This window comes from Lycorma delicatula, chromosome 4, assembly GCF_047948215.1.
Source record: "Lycorma delicatula isolate Av1 chromosome 4, ASM4794821v1, whole genome shotgun sequence".
In the NCBI taxonomy this organism is placed as follows: Eukaryota; Metazoa; Arthropoda; class Insecta; order Hemiptera; family Fulgoridae; genus Lycorma; species Lycorma delicatula.
The window spans coordinates 77,614,510-77,632,094 of record NC_134458.1 but is presented as its reverse complement, the minus strand read 5'-3'; the positions used below and the strand labels follow the sequence as shown (position 1 = coordinate 77,632,094).

The window sequence follows — 17,585 nt, the reverse complement described above, 5'->3', positions numbered from 1 at the left end:
TCACATTTGACTTGCTATACCGTGTTCGTCCGCCGATATTGCATTAGGCATATATGTGGTAACAATATATATATTTCACTTTTTTATGGATACGATAACTGCCATAATTTTGCGTCAATCACTTTCAAATTGATGTTTAAAGTATAACGGCCCAAAATATCGGTCGAGTTCGTTAATGGGCAAAATCCGATCACGGGGGTGAAATGGGGGCTTTTCGAAAAACCAAAACATCGCTCTAACTTTCTTATTAAGTAAAATATCAAATTCGTTTAAAGTTTCTACTGTTTTTTGGATAAGGGTCTATAACTTATCTAAGTAAAGTTTTTTGATATCATCAACCATTGGCCCAGGGGGTGGAAAAAATGGGGTTTCGAAAAAAAATAATTTCTTCCTTAGTAGGCACAGTATCAATCGGTTTAAAGTGGTCCGTAGTCCTCTAAACATTACCTAAAACTTTTGTCTGAAACAATTTTTGATATGACCAATCCTTACGGTAAGGGATGACCAAAATGTTTCTGGAATTGTAAGAAGCTGGGGCTTGTCGTATGCTAACCATGTGAAACTTTTTTCACGTGCAACCATTGTCGTATTGAATGAATTTGAAGTTTTTTTTAACTTTTAGGTGGATATCTTTTTTATTCCCTACTTAGCACCGGTAAAATCTACCTTCACCTTCCGGCGTGCCGAAAGGGACTTTTTTATTAATGATTTTCGGGTTTTTCTCATGTAAAGTGGAGTTAGATTAAAAAGTAATCGAAAATAATAGAGTACTTTCTTTTGTTTATATTTCGTTAGATTTTTGTCAACACATTTCAGTATCAAAGTGAAATCGAATAGGTTCACAAGTTGTGTCCACAGCTTTAAAAAATTATGAAATAGTGTTGTTAGTTTGTTTTTCTATTCAGACGTTTGCATTACTTTTACCAAAGATCAATTAATTAGTTATCATAAGGATAGTTTGAATTAAGTTTCAAACTCATCGGCGTAGATATAACGCGCCAAGTATAGTAATTACTTGTAGAGTAGCTTTTATTAGGTGTACATACGTACGCGCGTATTTATAATGTACTAGTACAATTGATGATATTACTCTATTTGGTTTTTATGCTTTATAATCAGTCTCTAGTAAGACGGTTGAATTCGTTTAATTAATGTTGCAAAATTGTATTTTAAAGCATTTTCATTTGTATTTTAATCGGTAGTTATTGTTTGTATCATAATTAATTAGTCTTTGATTGTTTATCTTAGTTGAGAGTAGAATAAGAAATAAACATATCGTGATATTGTGAAACATTGGAATTCTGAATAGATTTTCCGGTTTGCTATTCTGCCTTGAAGCTTAGTATGTGTACGTCTACACTTGTATACTCGTGTGTATATATACATATATATATATATATATATATATATATATATATATATATAGAGAGAGAGAGAGAGAGTGTTGTATTTATAAAGTAAAATTTCCATAGTGATTGTTAACTGGGTAGAGTCTAAACTTTAATTTTAATTTATCTTTCGTAATTAAAGTTATGTTCAAATTACTGAAAACCTAAGATACTTTGGTTGATATCTTATAACTTATAAATAGTACGAACATATCACTTCAACTTACTTTGTTCTAAATAAATTAATATGTGCGTATTTATATATTCTTATTATCAATTTTATGGTTTTTATTCCTTGAAAAATAAAATAAAAAGGAATATCAATTTTTTTTTTAATTATTGATAATTCAAATATTGTTTAAAATAAATTATTCATTTAATGTTTTAAATAATTTCTCTTTGTTTTAGACTTAAAAGGATCCTTTTTTTATATTTCATTTTTTGTTATACTATGAATGTTACGTGATATAGGAATGCATCGGGATGATAGATTTCTCGGTTGTCTTTCTTTATGATACGTAATATTGTATGTCTTATTGTACACTCCCGTTAGCTTCTAATTCTGTGACCGTTGTGCCTTCAGTATTAAATTCCGTACTGTTAGGTAACCAGAGGAGCTAGTTTTTTGTAATATTGTATTATTATTATTATTATTATTATTATATTATGATATTTATAATATCGTTATAAAATCAATTTTCTGTGGCAAAGAATTAAAATTGCTTTTTCTTTTTATTTTAATATTATTATCGTTCATGTTATATCCCGTCTAAAAGGAATTTTAATATATGGTGCTTAATTACGTAATACACTTCGTTATGTAGAATAAAAAAAGAATAATAAGATATCTGAGCTCGTTCTTTGTGTGTTTATTCACGTATGCGCGCGCGCCTATGATTTACACACTAGTTGTCATTGATTTGCATTAAAACTGTTCGTATTAACACTTCATTAAAGCCGTTTCTAATATTTTTCTTTTGTTTTTCTTTTCCCTGTTATTCAGTATCCTAGGTCGGATGACGGATCATAGACGTGTTCTATTTTCTAACGTTCCTTTTCTTTCTACTTCCACTCCTTTATATCATTTTTAATTTTATCTAACCCGTTTTCCTTGGTTTGCCTGGAGATCTCTACTTATCTGTCTCTCGATTCATCCTGTTTGACGCATTCGCTTTATATGTACATACTATCTTAATCATTCTCTCTACCTTGTTCTCCCTATCGCTTTTGTGAGAATCCTTTTCTTCTATATTGCTCACACGATCCCCTTTTTGTCTTGTGTATTATTCTTCTTACAGATTTTATTTCCGTCGCTTATAATGTTTTTTCCTTCTGTCCTTTTGTAACACAAGTTTATAAAAATTGGCATGAAGTACATATCTTTTATAACTTATCCTAACTCTATACTAGTCCTCCTACACTCTAATAAAATGTTTTTAGATTTTACATTTTTCTCTAATCCCTCAGCCGATCTTTTCGTTTTCTAACAGCTCACTAACCAAGTATTTAAAACTTTTTACCGATGGAAGAAATTCCTTCTTCTTTCAATTCTAAAAATACGCTTTTGGATTTGGATACTACATCAAACGTTCTTCTGCGCATGTCCGGTTATTATTTTTTTTTATTTTTAGTATTCGCGCTTACGGTGTTACATGAGGCTTCTTCAAAGTCTGTCTTTGTATTTGTTTGATAGTTTTCAAAATTTTAAAGTTTAGAAACATTCAATAATTATGTTTGGACTTAGGAAGGTTAGAGGAATATGTATGGTGGTCGCGGGCGGGAACTGCATAACTCGATTTAAAATTCGAAAACAACAGTTTCCGAAAATCGCTATTATTATAATATTACCTAGTTATAACAACATTGTTATAACATTTGAAGTATAAAATATTTGATGTTTTTTCTGCCTTTACTGAATTATCTCTAAAATTTTATTTGTAACATAAGGTAGATATGTAGTTTTTGATTTTTCTTTACTGTATAGACCTTTATTAGTATTGAATATTTTTTACAGGTTGTGAAAAATTAAAAACACATTTTTTTTAAATTAAAAATGTACAGTTTATAAATGATTTACTTTTAATCTTAAACCCGATGAATTATTACACTTATTTATAGTATCTCAAAAAAAGCATCCTGCAAAGTTTAGAAAATGATTTGATTGCTTTTTTTGAAGAATTCTTTACTCGAAATAATTTGATGTATATATCTTTCTCCTATTTAATTATCCGACATACCTGAAAAACATTAAATGTGTACCTTATGAAAGAGCAGATGCTTAAATACACTATAAATAATTTTTTTCGCTATAGATGCTTATAAAAATATTTTTTGAACCGGTTCAAACATTTTATTTTTAGACTCCAATATTTTCTTTAAACGTGTTACTTCGTATTATTGAAACTATATGTAATTATTTATGTTAAATTAATATTTCAGGAGGGGAGTCTTACTGTGTATCTATATTAGATAAACTTTCTTGCTAATATTATTATTTTAACAAAATATTAGTGAAGCTAATTTACATTCGGTTTCTTCGGAAAATTATGAATTAATCTGTTAAAAGGAAGAAAATAAAATATCTGAACAAATAACAATTTCGTATTTAATCGTAAATCCTCTTGATTTTTACCGACACCATCTCTGAACAAAAAGAATAAATAAATTGAGTTTATAGATAACAGTGAAACCGGTCTTTAAATGTATCTGAATTGTCGGGGGTCTCGAAATTAGTATTTTTGTTTTACTACAGGTATCGACGCGAGAGAGTTGGCACAGCAAATAGAGCCCGGCCACTAGTCTTTTGCGTATATCGGTACACTAGTCTACTTAGCAAACTAAAAAAAATCACTTTTTATGTTTAATAAAACCCCATACTTGAAAATATTTTAATTTTATTTGTTAATAGTTAAATATGATTGTGCCACGGTTTTTGTTATTTTCAAATTTATTTAATTAGTATTTATTACTATTAATTTTAAGTAAGTTTTTATTAGAGTATATGTATTACTGGTAATTTTTAAAAATATAAAAATTATTTTTTATACATAAATTATACCTGCCGAGTCTATTTTTAAATGCTATTATAGAATTTAACAAAATCATGTATTTTATAGATGTCATGTACAAGCGTGATTAAAAAGTAGATAAATATCTTTAAATAAATAATAAATTTAAAAAAAAATATGTATAAATAGTTGTATATTTGGTTTTCAATTGAATTCTAATGTCTTTTCCGTAAGATATGTGACATTTCGACCTTACTTGATGAAAAGATGCTCATAATATCTGAATTACCTCTCTAGAAAATTTCAGCGTTGTTTGGATTAGATTGTATATCGTCTTGAATAAGTTGAATCTATTTTTTGTTTTTTTTTGTTACAGTGTATGTCAGTTTCTTTTCCAGACCTCCCGAAAAAGTTAAGATGTAACAATTTTAATTTCAGTTTTTATTAGATTCTAAAACATTTTTACTGGATTGATTTTTATTATTCTGTTAACTAAATAATGTGCTTCAGAATTTTATATGTAATATGTAGCATCTTCTAAAATTAAATGTTATTTTCAGGTGAAGTTGGAACGTGTTTTGGGATTAACTGTATCGACCAATGCCGGTTTAGACTGTGATCCTAATTCTCAAATTATTGCGTATCCTGCTGGGTAAGTTGATATCTCTGATTAGTTTTTTTTTTAATAAATTTAATTATAATAACCTAAAATTATCGGGAAGAATAAAATTTTTTTTTTGTCTTCGGTCATTTGACTGGTTTGATGCAGCTCTCCAAGATTCCCTATCTAGTGCTAGTCGTTTCATTTCAGTATACCCTCTACATCCTACATCCCTAACAATTTGTTTTACATATTCCAAACGTGGCCTGCCTGCACAATTTTTTCCTTCTACCTGTCCTTCCAATATTAAAGCGACTATTCCAGGATGCCTTAGTATGTGGCCTACAAGTCTGTCTCTTCTTTTAACTATATTTTTCCAAATGCTTCTTTCTTCATCTATTTGCCGCAATACCTCTTCATTTGTCACTTTATCCACCCATCTGATTTTTTACATTCTCCTATAGCACCGCATTTCAAAAGCTTCTTATCTTTTCTTCTCAGATACTCCGATCGTCCAAGTTTCACTTCCATATAAAGCGACACTCCAAACATACACTTTCAAAAATCTTTTCCTGACATTTAAATTAATTTTTGATGTAAACAAATTATATTTCTTACTGAAGGCTCGTTTCGCTTGTGCTGTTCGGCATTTTATATCGCTCCTGCTTCGTCCATCTTTAGTAATTCTACTTCCCAAATAACAAAACTCTTCTACCTCCATAATCTTTTCTCCTCCTATTTTCACATTCAGTGGTCCATCTTTGTTATTTCTACTACATTTTATTACTTTTGTTTAAAAATTTAAACAAATAATAATAAACGAATAAAATTTTTAAAAAAATTTAATAATAATAATAATACCCTAGAAAGAATAGAGAATGGAACCAAATGATCCTTAGTGGTACCCGACCAGGAATAAAATACAAAAATATCAAAATCAGCTTTTAGTCCTTGCAGGCTAGATGACTTTACTAGCCGAGACATGGGATGAAGCCAAAAAACAGACTCTGGAACTTGAAAAACAAGAAGCGAAAATAGGTCTCAAAATCTTCGAAAAGACCAAACTAACAAACGCCAAAAAACCCACCAAGGCACCTTAATATAAGAAAACAAAAGATAAAAATATTCAAAGAATTTAAATATCTCGGAGAATGTTTCGGTTGGAGAATATCTCGGCAATGGAAAACAGAAAAAACAAATTCTAATTAGCCTTTCAATTCACCAAAAACACCAACAAAAAATCTCTATCATGGAATGCAGACATAACACGGTAATAAAACCGAAAGCCCTGTATGAAGCCGAAACATTATCCATCACCAACTACGGCCCAGTCGAAGGACTGGAGATCAAAGAAAGGAAAATGTTAAGAAAAATTCTAGGTCCCCAACTTCCAAAACAACAGACTAATCCGCATCAAAAACGAAACCTTATATAAGAAAAAAAAAAAACAGTAGAAAAATTGTCAGACGCAATGAGAAAAAGAAGAATCGACTTCTAAGGACACATCCTCAGTCAACGCGGTCAAAGCGGTCGACCACTGTGAGATTCATCCTCAATGTTCGCTTTATCAAATTGTGATGCACGAAAATTTAATGCCACTTACTCGCATCATCGTAAACGGCTTTTATGAATGTCACTAGCGTTCACTTTTTCCGCTGTTAAAAATCCGACTGCTGCACGTTGTTTTTAATTCGTTGATATAGCAGGCATACTCGATTCCATAACAACGGCGACTAACAGAAAAAGAGAGGGTGTGGGTCAACGAGTTTGGAGGGGAATGAGACTACAATATGTCAGTACCGTCGCTTTATGCGACATTTTTTCTCCCGTTCGTTCCAGTGTGCTTATATTTCAGCCGCTTCTCTTATATTGAAATTTCTACGAAAAAGGAATAAATTTTGAGTAATTTGCAGTCATTTCTACTAGTATTCTTCGGATAAATTGAAAGTATTAAGAGTAACGCAATATGGTATATGGCTATTAAGCTCAATACGGTATAAAACTCCAGTTTTTCCATCAAGTGGTTCATAAAATACAATTCTTCTAAAGAAAGGTTTTGTTTTCAGGACGCATAATATCAGTTTGTAGGCGTATAATACATGAAATTATCAAATCATGTACTGTACTGAACTAAAAACAACAGTTACAAAGTGATAACATTTAAAAAAGCTTTTGTAGGATTTTTCTTTTTAATTTGTCCGTGATGGAAAGTTTTGTTGTGAATTTTATTTGTAACAAACTATTTCTACGAATAAAAAAGAGAATGAAATTAGAAACGGCTTTAATTGAAAAAAAATTGTTTAAATTTCAACTGAAAAAAATGAAACGAAATTAAAAATTTAATAAAAACTTTTCCGATAAATTTCCGATCCCGGTCGCCACACCATCCCCTCCGTTCATAGCCCTGATGGGCTTTACCGTAGGTCGTCTTTTAGACTCTATAAACTTGTTAACACAACACAGTCATCGGTTTGGTCTCTGTTAGGATGCCACCGATTCAAATGCTTCAGCAGACAGTTCCATCAGTGTATTTACACAACCTACTATCGCCTTCGTATGGTCTCTTTCGACCACGACCACCAACAAAACAAGTGTCCTTATACCGAGAAAACAAGCGTTGATCGCAGTGGCGACAATTTTTTTGTACATTTACTTAAAGTCCTTGATTTACTTTAAAATCAAGAGACAGATTCACAAATATAATAAGCCTCTAATGAAAACCAACTCTTATCTCTCTCTGCTCTGGTCCTCTTTCGGGAGCGAGGTCAATGCCTACATCCTCCCACACCGCAGCTCTGTCAGACAGTTCTACGCACATCCATTCTTATCGTTTTTTTTTCTCTCAGCTCCCCTGGGCCAGACCGACTTGTTGGTATTACGCCGCCCAGGGGAGTGTCTTTAAACTCAAATAGGCCTCCCCATCTACCGGCTATATACCGGCAAGACAGGTTGGCCTACCGGTTAGCTCTTTTTGAGAGTTCTTTATCAATATTGCCCCCTTGGGGACCCAAAAGGGCAATACTAATACACCACATTATTACACCACGCCAGACCCAGTTCGCCGCGACGCGGTACCGGGTCCCTTCAGTATTCAGTGTGCTGTTGCCTGACTGTTACCCGTGGAGTCCTTGGTGGCTCATCAGTGCCAACACACCGCAGCATGCTGGACCTCACCAGCAAGGCTGTCCACCCATTCCTATTCTAGCCAACACCTTGTCTTCTCTCATCGGAGTATTTCTGTAGAACAACTTGTCTAACAAAACTAGCAAAATTATTCCAGTTTGACTCGCTTCTTAGCATGTAGTCTATTGTTGTCTCTGGAGTTATACCTGTGAGTGCCTTACTATGTCTTAAGTGTGTCCCACCCATTGCACTCAAAAAAGGTGTGCTCAGCATCATCTATCTCGTTGCAGTAGTTGCAAATTGGCTCTTCTCTCTTGCCTATTTTGTGCAGGTAGTTATTGAAGGAACCATGTCCTGTAAAAAACTGCGATAGGTGATGATCAACCTCACCAAATCTTCTCGACAACCATGGCTTGATGTTGGGGATGAGGGTTCTCGTCCATCGACCCACAGCTTCCTGCGACCATCTTTCCTGCCAGATATTATAAACGGCATCCCTGACCTCTTGTTCTGGCTTGCCTTGTGCCCTCTCCACCCTCTTTTTTGCGATTAGGTCAATAGGAGGTGTACCCGATAACACGCACAGGGCGGCATAGGACACTGTCCTGTATGCGGACACAACACCTAGGAGCACACACCTGTGCGTCCTCGCCAGTCTCTCTTTTTTGCGCCTGATGGCGATAGAGCGCCACCAGGCCGGAACGGCATACATAAGCGAAGACACGACGGTGGTCGCCAGTAAACGGCGCTTTGAGGCCCGAGGGGCATTCTGCGATGACATAATGATGTTTAGACTTTTTATCATCCTTTCTGTCTTGTTGCATACATTGACTATGTGCTCGATGTATCTACCGTTTTTCTGGAGGATAACTCCTAAGTACTTGATGTTATTCGCTTCTTCTATAGCATGACCGTTGATGGAAATATTGAACGGTTCTAGCACTCTTCTACCCGTAAAGGCAATACACCGGCATTTTTCCGTAGACAGTTGCAGACCCCTGGACCTCAACCACTCCTGTATAGTGTCGATGGCCGCATACACCCTCTCCCGCACCTCCAAGACCGTCCTTCCCTCTACGAGGACTGCAAGGTCATCTGCATAAGCCAGGACCTGGACGCCGACAGGAAACTCCTTCTGAAGGAGTTCATCTATAATCACCAGCCACAACAACGGCCCCAGAACTGAGCCCTGCGGAACTCCACCGTGCATTTGAAAATGTACTGTTTCTTCCTGTGCTTCCACCAGACATCCTCTGTTGGACAAGTAACATTCAATTTGCCTACGCAGGTACGGGCTGAGGCCCCTAGCCGCAATTGCGTCATTAATATGACCCCAACCAATAGCCCCGAACGCGTTTTTTATGTCTAGTGATAGCATCAGTGGAATTCTTATCCTAACCGCGAATATCTAAACTAACCGGGGCTTGATGCTAAAACGCCTATCTTGGCGAAGTAAGCGCACAGACGGGCCCCTAGCGAGCGGAGTTGCTGTTCTATGTCGCATGGTATTACTAATGGGGTTATAGGGGACCCCGACATTGGACGCAAGTCACTCGTATGATAATTCTAAAAAATGACAAACATCGAAGGCGTAGAACATAAAGCGGTTTCCGTTTGATTTTACGCTTAGCCGAAAGTACCGTTTAATTTCACTATACCATTTTTTTCTGTTTAGCCTCTGGGATCACCGTCAGGTATTACTTCAGAGGATGATATGTATGATTGTTAGTGAAGTGTAGTCTTGTACAGTCTCAGGTCGACCGTTTCTGAAATGTGTGGTTAATTGAAACCCGACCACAAAAGAACACCGGTATCCACGATCTAGTATTCAAATCCGTATAAAAGTAACTGCCTTTACTAGGATTTGAACGTTGAAACTCTCGACTTCAAAATCAGCTGATTTGCCAAGACGCGTTCACCACTAGACCAACCCGGTGGGTTAATATCACTATACTTATCGAAACGCAAATGTTGTTCAGATCTAGGGGGAATATTTTCATTACGTTTACCGCAGGAACTGATTGTCAAACGAACATCTTTACTTTTAGAGAAAGCGACTCTGACCGGTAAAATTTTACTTCGGATACTTTACTTCAGTCACAGCCGTAAAAGAGATCGGGACAGGTTGCGTAAAGGAAGAAATTAATTAATCATTTCTGTGGGAAAGAGCCGAAAAATCTACCATTTAATTGGAACTCAACGGAGTAGCGGCCCTGTGTGCTTACGGAACTCTTTACCGGCTGTTTACTTAAAAATTCGATTAAACAGCTTAGATGCTGCTGGGCAAAGCCGGAATACCTTTCATCGATCATAAAATCTAATCTTATCTTTGTTAGTACTTCAAATTTTATTTTAAATACGTTAACAAAGTTTGTTTTTACTGATGAAGGCAGACAAAAATTGAATTATGAATAGGAAAAACAAATCTTAAAACGTTTAAGTGTTGTTTACCCTTATCAGTTAGTATTTATACTAAATTATTGCTGACTGTTGTGATTTCTTTTGTAGATTTACATTTTTATTTTGGTGTAAAGAATTTGCAGTTTGAGTTAAAGAGTTAGTAAACAGATTTGTTTAAAACTAAGCGCTCGACAGGTTAATACTGATCTAATATTTTAGTTTGTATTCTTGTGTGTTGAGCGTTTGCGTATTTGCGTACGTGTTTAATCTATTACAAAGGTAATGTGAATTACGTATTAAATATTCTCATCGCGCCTAGGCCAAGACCCTTTTTAGTGCAGTGGCTTTTAAATCGTTCTTGTTTGCTGTTTCCTGCTTTCCTTGGCGTAAACTTCCTTTCGCCTTATAAAGTACTATCTTTCTTCAACAATAAATACAATAACATGTTAATATTTAGTATTGGATATATATATAATTACTATTGTGTGTGATTGTACTTTGAGTATTGTTATATACTTAATTACGCATGTACACGCTCACATTTCTGACTAAATCTGTTGATAAAAAGTTGTACTGTTAACTAGTTAACCGTATACGTGATGAAGATAATTTAAAATAATGATACACTCTTTATTCGGTAGTTATCATATATAGTAACTTATTAATTATGTGCTGTAAAAAAGTAAATTAAGTAATAAAATTATTATCGGCGCGAAAATGAAAAAGAAATATTTTTTTTGTATCGTTTATTTTTATCCGTTTGCTTAAATGTTTTGTAACTGGCAGACTATTTGAGAACTGGGAGTCTCAAATAGTACTAAAGAACGATTAGTACTAATCGGTTAAACTATTATCGTCCTTGAAACATAAGTTCCCTTTTTTTGTGTAGTTTTAAGACGGTTCTTATTTAGTCGACGCGTTGTAAAAAAATACTTCAGTATAACTTACGGGTTCAAAAACGCTCGTATTACATTGTCATCCGGTACTTTACAAGTAAAAATAATTCACGACCACCTAATTTCAAATTTGGTACCTAGGAGAGAACAGTGATGCTAAGAGAGAGAAAAAGAGAAAGAATGACCTTACACTCCATAAATATCATCGTATAAAATTCCCGTACAACTTGGCTGTATAAAAATCAAAAGCATAAATCGGATTCTATTGAATATCAATATTTGGTCTTTTATTGCTTTTTAAAATACATATAAAAATTTTTATTATTAATGTTGTATCTGAACTCTTCGTGGTTGGAAGATCCGAATTTACGAAAAACTCGAGTGTGAAACTACGCAAAAGCACCCGGTTCGAGTGCTTATTTTTAATACACGCTTAGTATCGTTGCAAAATTCGTCCGTTAGTTAAGTTCATCGGGCGTGCAGGAACTTGCACAATTAAAAACACCACGAATATACTTATTTTCTCAATTGTGAGAATTTAATGCGCGTTTAGTATTACTTAATTTAAGAAATAAAATGTATTCATTTTTTCTTATTGTGTTGGTTATATCATGCGTAAAACGTCCTTTCTTATAATTCTTATATTTAAATCTATACGGTATCATGTAAAGAAGATTACAACGGTTTTAATGGAAAGAGCATTTTTATGGTGGATATATATTTTTCATATTTAATCTTCATACTCTAAACCCCCCCCCCCCCCCAATAGGCTAACTTGTTTCTGCTAAAAATAATTATTATAATACTTGAATTCTTGTAAATAAGTAGATAAATATTATATTTAGATCAGTACATAATTATTTATTATTTTGATCGTATTAAGTTTGCTATTCTGCGATAACAAAATGGATGTGTCTGGACAAAAGGAATCGTGAAAAAATCTTGTACAAAGGAACATCTTCAAATATAAAATTAATAAATAAATAAATAAGAGACTTGGTTAAGGTTCATATTGATACATAAAATAATAATTATATGGAATAATAGCAATGCAACTTTGTAAAGATAATAAATAAAATCTGTGGAGAATAAAATAACTATCCGGAAGGATTTAATTAAAAAACTAATTTGAATATTTATTTTTATTGAACGTTAAACTAGTATACTGAAAACTGAGGTTTATTTATTTAGTATTTTTTTTTTTTAAATAATATCTTTTTCAAAGGTAATTTATTAAAAATCAAAACAGAAGCATAATACTTTCATGTTTCTCATATGCCAAATCATTAAGTTACTAATATGAAATGTGTACATCTGTTGATTTATTTTTCATAGAAATGAATTAAAAAAATGTTTTTTTTTTAGTAATAAAAGGTTTTTTTTCATGCAGAGATATCAAAATTATACTACTGAATAAGAAGTCAAAAAAATTATTATGATACTTGAAATATAAATGCATTTTATTAAAATTTTTAATGTATTCATACTAAGTAAAGTGACTAGGTAGATATAAATTATGTTAATGTAAAACTCTTTAGAATTACTATTTAATATAGTATAAAGATTGTTAAAATTATCAAAATTAATGTTCAGTAAAGTGCATTTCTAATAAAACTTTCTTTTCAAGTAGTATTCAGATTAGTGCGTTTAAAGATTGTTTATATTAACATAACTAACAATTAATCAGCAGCAGTTTCTCATTAACATAAATGTTACTAATTAATTAAAGTTATGTTACTATTAATTATTAAATTAAAAACATAAGATTAAAACTATAAAAATTGAATTCTTTTTCCATACAGAAAAATTTAATTTTAATTATATTATTTTATACATTAAAATTATATATATATATAATATTTAATATAAATTATTAATTAGTAGCATTTATGTTAATGACAAACTCCTGCCGTTTACTTGTTAGTTATGTTAATATAAACAATCTTTAAAGGGACTAATCTGAAAATATATATATATTTCATTTGCTCATATTACCAATTTATTTTTAAATATAATGTTGATTTAAAGTGATATTTGTTAATTATATGCAACCAGCTCTGTTTTCTGGATTCCCCAATTCTCATTGGCGGGTGAAAGTCTATTATTAAACCTTCTAATTTAGGTTTTCAGCCATGCCCCTCAAATTCTTATTGGAATTTTTACTATAATAATACTGAGAGCAAGAGTTTAGGCATTTAATGATGCGTTCAATAAAATGTCCTTTCGTGATAGTTCTGACATCATCGTGGCGAGAATATTTATTTACTACCAGATTTTTAATTATATGCAATCGAATTTTTCAGGTCGACTATTTTGGAAATACTATCAGATTTTCATTAAGTTTAAATCAAAATTTACTGTTAAGATAAAAAATGCTAAATTTAATGGATAAGTTAAGCCTATTAACTTTTTAGTTTGTTGATTACATTTAAAAAAATTTCAGATACTTTATCTGAAAGCTTTTCTTTAGAAAAAATTGGAAAAGAACTTGTTTTTACAGCTCTCATTCCGAAGATCTTGCTTTGGATGATTATAACTTGTGAAATCTGTAACCAGATTGTTTAAAATTTTGATTCTTGATAATGTTTTAAATAGAATCAAATCACTGCTCTCAACAAATTACAATATCAATATCAAATTATTGCTTTTATACTTTTTCATATTTTATGGTTGTTATGAAGACTTGATATCACTGTTACTACAGGAAATGGAACATGGAGACAGTATACTGCTTTTGTTACAGACTCAGTGTTATAAATTAAATACTAAAGCGAAATTATATTGACAAAATTTTTTTATTACTTTTTTATTTGTTTTTGTATAGTGAACATTATGGGTAAAGGGGTGCAATATTTTCAGATTTTTCCGCACTTAACTTTTGTACATGTAAGTGAAAAGTTGATTCTCTCTCTCCCCCTCTCTCTCACTCTCTCTCTGTCTTTCTCTCTCTCATCACTGTAATATAATCATTAGGTATTATAATTGCCGGTAGTCATGTCTCGTGTGTAAGGAGTCTGTTGAAGTTGTTCGATCCCGTGATTTGCCAAGAATCTCTGGATAATTTGTGATACATGGGCTGGAGCATTGTCATGCTGAATTTTCATGACAGCATGAAGATCATTCTGACAGTATTTTTTTATTATCAAGGCATGATTTATCACAAGTATACTCATCAAGGATGAACAGTCAATAATCCAATTTTTGGCCCTTTCCTAAGCTTAAAATTCTGCTTAAAGGAAAGAAATTTGAAGACAAAGAAGAAATCAAAAGAAATGCGACATGAGGACTTACAGTGCTCACTAAAAATGATTTTGAAAAAGATTTCCAATAATGGAAACGTAATTGTGATAAGCGAGTTACATCACAAGGGAGCTACTTTGAAGGGGACAAGTTATTGAACTAATTAGGTTCAGTATTATTATTTTTTTTATGAGCCAAGGTCAGATGCTTTTTGATCACACTTCCAATGCTGGAAAAAACTCAAATCTCATTTTAATAAAATATCAAATCTTACTTTGAAAGAAATTATTTTATGAACTACAGAAAGGTATCTAAAGAACACAGTATGTCTTCGTAAAAAGAATAGAATTTGGAAATGTTTAAAAGATAGCCCTTTGAGATTTGACAAATTCAGTTAAAACTATTGATGAATAAAGCATCAAAATTTGAAATAATTTGGTTATAGATTTCTCCAGTTAAAGTTTATCAAAGTAAAGTGCTGGAAACAGAACACTAAATTTTTTTGTTGGCATAATCTAAAGAAAAATCAAATAAAGGTTCTTGAAACATTTTTAAAGGCAATCGATAAATATAAAACTGATTAATACAAAACATTAAATTTTATGTATACTTTATGAAAATTTGACGGTCAATTTTCGAGATATCTGTCCCCAAACTCAAATGGACATATTATTTAGTTGGATGAATAAATAATCCTTGCTTTTCTGTATGGATGTTTTTTATTTGATTATTATTAAAGTTTACTTAAAATTTTTAAGATTAATGTCAGAAACTGAAACTTACATAGAAAGTAAGGAGATGGTGTGTAAATAATAGATTTATTCCGGTTTTATTAAGCGTGCGTTATGATGCATACTATAATCTTACTCGCCTTTTTTTCTCATGAATATTCATAGTAAGGTATTATTTATATATTAAGTCGTTAGAGCATATATTTATATGCCAGTGTCCCTGAAGCATAGGTTTCTCCATATCAGGAAGTCTGACAATATGGATAAGTCCACGTGTTGCTGCTTGAATCGACAAGTTATTAACCTCGACTTATAAGAGTTAATTCATTTAAGTACTTCTCTTTATGTCACTGTGAACGCTGCATGAAATTTAATGTTACTGGATGAAAGTAAAATATATATGTTTGTAAATTTAAATGAACTATTCAGTAATTTTTACTGGAAATTAATAACCAGGAATTTATAAATTAATTTTTCTACTTGAACCACAGTAAGCTTCAGAATTAATGATACAATTTTTTTGTTAGTATCAGTGTCTTTCTAGGAAGTTTATTATTTTTTTATCTTTTAAAGACATAATACATTGTTTCAAAAATTTCCAATTCAGTCTTAACCCTTAATTTAAACCCATAAATGCACAATAATTCAAAGTTTATGAATATTTGAATGGAGATCTTGATAATTAATTTTTTTTAATATTTCTAGCTTATGATGGATTAAACAGATATTAGCAATCAACTGTTTTTTTTGTTTATTTTGATTGGTTGTCCACCATGCTTTGGGTAATTTTTTTTTATAGATTTTCTTGTTAAATACAAAAGAAGGTATAAAAACAGTTATTTAAATAAAATCAAAAAGATAAAACACTCAAGATCAATTGCTAAAAGAAAAATGTGATATCAGATGCATATTTCAATTATTAAACAGTCATCATCGGCAGATAGAATGGAATTAATAAAGGAAAATAAGAATAAAAAACAAAACTTAAATTTATTTTTAAAATTCTCAATAAAAATCATCTCTTCTGAAAATCTACAAAAAGTGTATTTCAGAGAATATTTGTATTAAAAAAAAGAAGTAAAATGATAATTACTAACCAACTAGAAATTTTGTTAATGGTAAATATTTTTTCTAAAGAGAATTTCTAAAAAGAATAAGTTTAACATTTATGAATACATAAAATAATTTTTTTTTGCAGTTTTTCTTTCATATTTGTTTATTTTGTGTTGCTAATTTTTCTTATATAGTCTTTTATTTACGTTGATTTTTGTTTATATTTATAATTAACTAATAATTTTTACTTATGATTACTTTAAAACAAATCAAAATGTGCATCTAGTTTTAGATTTTTTAATATTTTATTTATTACTATTATTATTTTTAAAAAGTTTTTGTGCTTTCTTTCTTTGTTTAGGTTACATTTTAAATTAATATTTAAATTCATTTAAGACCCAAGTTTACTTGTTTAATTTTTTCTGGTAGCCTAATTGCTAGTCTTACAACTTGATGGTTTCCTGGCCAGGGCTCATACTCCTAGATCAGCAGATTTAGGAGCTAGCATGCCAATTACTTCACTGACTGACCAAAGTAGTTAATAAATTATACAGTTTTTAATAAAAATTGCAAAATAAATAATTAAATTATTCTGCTTTTCAAAAACTGAGCAGTTTAAATCTTTAAAAAGTTGAAAACATTAATAGAAACTTTTGTTTTAATTTTAGGCTTAGTGTAATATTATCTTTTAAATTATCATTTAATAATGTTAGCAATAATAATCTTTACATTTACATCAAAGAGTAGTTATCATTATTGCCAACCTGATATTATTACAGTCAATCTGTTATGCTCCAGGTCTCTGGTTTGAATCTAGGTTTAGTTACTTTTAGATTCTAATGACTATCATACTGGTCTTTGGGGTTCAGTTAACAGCATTATGTCATTTATATTATTCTCTTTGTAAACAAAAACATTGCTGAACTATTTAAGCTTTGTAATGAAGTTTGCATGGTTTTTAAAAATAAAAAATTATACATAATTGTATTTCTAATAAGAAGAAAATAAAACTAAGAGCTTTAATTTGAAGTTACTGTTATTACAATTACAAAGATATTATACAGTTTGTATTTACTAAAATAAAAAAAATTATGGATACAATTAGACCAAGTCTCACTTAATTTTGTGTTTTCAAGTAGTTTTCT

The 17,585-nt window shown here is 31.3% G+C and overlaps 1 protein-coding gene across 4 annotated transcripts in view; it reads left to right on the top strand.

The window, feature by feature from the left end:
* Wdr62 (WD repeat domain 62) overlaps positions 1 to 17,585 on the top strand; it is a 315,495-nt gene that overhangs the window by 192,489 nt on the left and 105,421 nt on the right. For all 4 annotated transcript variants that reach the window (XM_075363396.1, XM_075363395.1, XM_075363397.1 and 1 more), the window contains exon 3: positions 4,957 to 5,048. In XM_075363396.1, the coding sequence (XP_075219511.1) occupies positions 4,957 to 5,048 (92 nt within the window). The remainder of the gene's footprint in view (positions 1 to 4,956; positions 5,049 to 17,585) is intronic.